We start from the raw sequence: 1,702 nt of genomic DNA, 5'->3' as shown, positions 1-1,702 counted from the left end.
AACATAGAACGTTTCAACAGCTTTTTTGGAATGTGGGCCGTTAAAGGTTTTTCCCGCTGTTTCTGAAGCTGAGACCCCCACAATTGAGGCCCATTCTGGAAAATTTTAATGCATTTCATCCTTCCTTAGGTCATTTAAATATAAACATGGTTGTTGCTAGGCAGAACATTTTTTTTTTTAATGGCAGTTTCTTTTTTCTTTTTTTATACTGTATATACATAAACATTTTTTTTTTGACCATACTATCTGCTACGTTTCTAGTAGTGTCCTAATGAGTCTTAACTGACGTCGTTTCTACAAAAGCCAACTGTCGCCTTCCCAGTTCCTTTGCAGTAAGTGCCTGACACCCCTGTCAAGTCCGCCTTCCCTACTCTCCGTCTTTCCTCAGAAAACACACCAGAGTGCGCTGCAGGTGCAGCAGAAGGCGGAAGCCATGCTGCAGGCCAATCACTACGACATGGACATGATCAGGGACTGTGCCGAGAAGGTGGCCTCCCACTGGCAGCAGCTCATGCTCAAGATGGAGGACCGCCTCAAGCTCGTGAACGCGTCCGTGGCCTTCTACAAAACTTCGGAGCAGGTAGAGCACGAGGTCCCGTCCCTCAAGCCCCCGCCTGACATTGTATTTGGGGCTTAGTTTTGTTGGACGGCTCAGTCATTAACTCGTCAGTCCTTATGGAACCAGCCAGTTCCCAGCCAAGCAGAGAGAAGAAACGTTCTGGAAGGGAGGTTATTTTTGCATACCTCAGATATCAAAGTGTAATAGGTTGCAAGTAGCTGAGAAGGCTCCCCTTTTCCTCTCACGTAAACATATGAGAGAGACAGGGAACTCAGCTCTTACTTTGTTCTTACTCCGAAAGGCCTGCATTGGTCCTCATGTGAGATGGAGCCCCTGGCTCCTCCCGGTGGCTCTGGTCCTCTGACCAGCACTTTCATGCCCAGCGCCTGACTGGCATCTCCCCAAAGATGCCAGTCCGTGCCGTCAGATGCCAGCGGGCCCACTGAGCCTGGGGCTCTCTTCTGTCCACAGGTCTGCAGCGTCCTCGAGAGCCTGGAGCAGGAGTACAAGCGAGAAGAGGACTGGTGTGGGGGGGCCGACAAACTGGGCCCCAATTCCGAGACGGATCACGTCACCCCGATGATCAGCAAGCACCTCGAACAAAAGGAAGCGTTCCTGAAGGTATGAGCCGGCTCCCCGGGGTGCACCTCACTGAACAGCGTGCACAGATCCAGGCGGGTTCGCCTGGAGGTGGCCAGTGTGCGGGGCCATCAGCCAGAAAGCTGCAGACACCCCACAGGCCAGGCACGGGCTGCAGTCTTCACTCTCCAAGGGAGGGCCCCTCGCGCCTCACAGCTCTCTGCTCGCGTGGCAGGTGAATGAGGTGACATCGCACCAGCAGTGAGTTCGTCAATCAGAGAAAATCTTAAAATCTTTTGCATTCCAGTTTTCACAGAGAAAGAGCAGAAACCTGTGTGAATAAAGAAGGAATGGAAGTCAGAAAATCACACACACACACACACTCACACAGATTGATTTGTTAAAATAAAAACGCCTATAGCTTAAAATAACTTTCCTTTGGAAATTCAGCCTTTTTAGGAATAAAGACTGTATTTCAGAAGATGTGTGAGCCCAGTGTAGACACAAAGCAGAAACGCTTCTTGTGGTTTGCCGGAGCAGTTACTAATACTTAGGAAATGTTTC

At 49.9% G+C, this 1,702-nt stretch overlaps 1 protein-coding gene across 1 annotated transcript in view; it reads left to right on the top strand.

Annotated features, from left to right (window-relative positions):
• The window catches only part of TRIO (trio Rho guanine nucleotide exchange factor), a gene marked incomplete at its 5' end in the record, with an annotated part of 308,650 nt that overhangs the window by 189,159 nt on the left and 117,789 nt on the right, over window positions 1-1,702 (top strand). Inside the window, 2 exons of the mRNA XM_025043545.1 lie at window positions 389-580; window positions 1,031-1,180. Of these exons, the coding sequence (XP_024899313.1) occupies window positions 389-580; window positions 1,031-1,180 (342 nt within the window). The remainder of the gene's footprint in view (window positions 1-388; window positions 581-1,030; window positions 1,181-1,702) is intronic.

Source organism: Pteropus alecto, unplaced genomic scaffold, assembly GCF_000325575.1.
Source record: "Pteropus alecto unplaced genomic scaffold, ASM32557v1 scaffold152, whole genome shotgun sequence".
NCBI lineage: Eukaryota > Metazoa > Chordata > Mammalia > Chiroptera > Pteropodidae > Pteropus > Pteropus alecto.
This window is presented reverse-complemented; position numbering and strand designations above follow the sequence as displayed.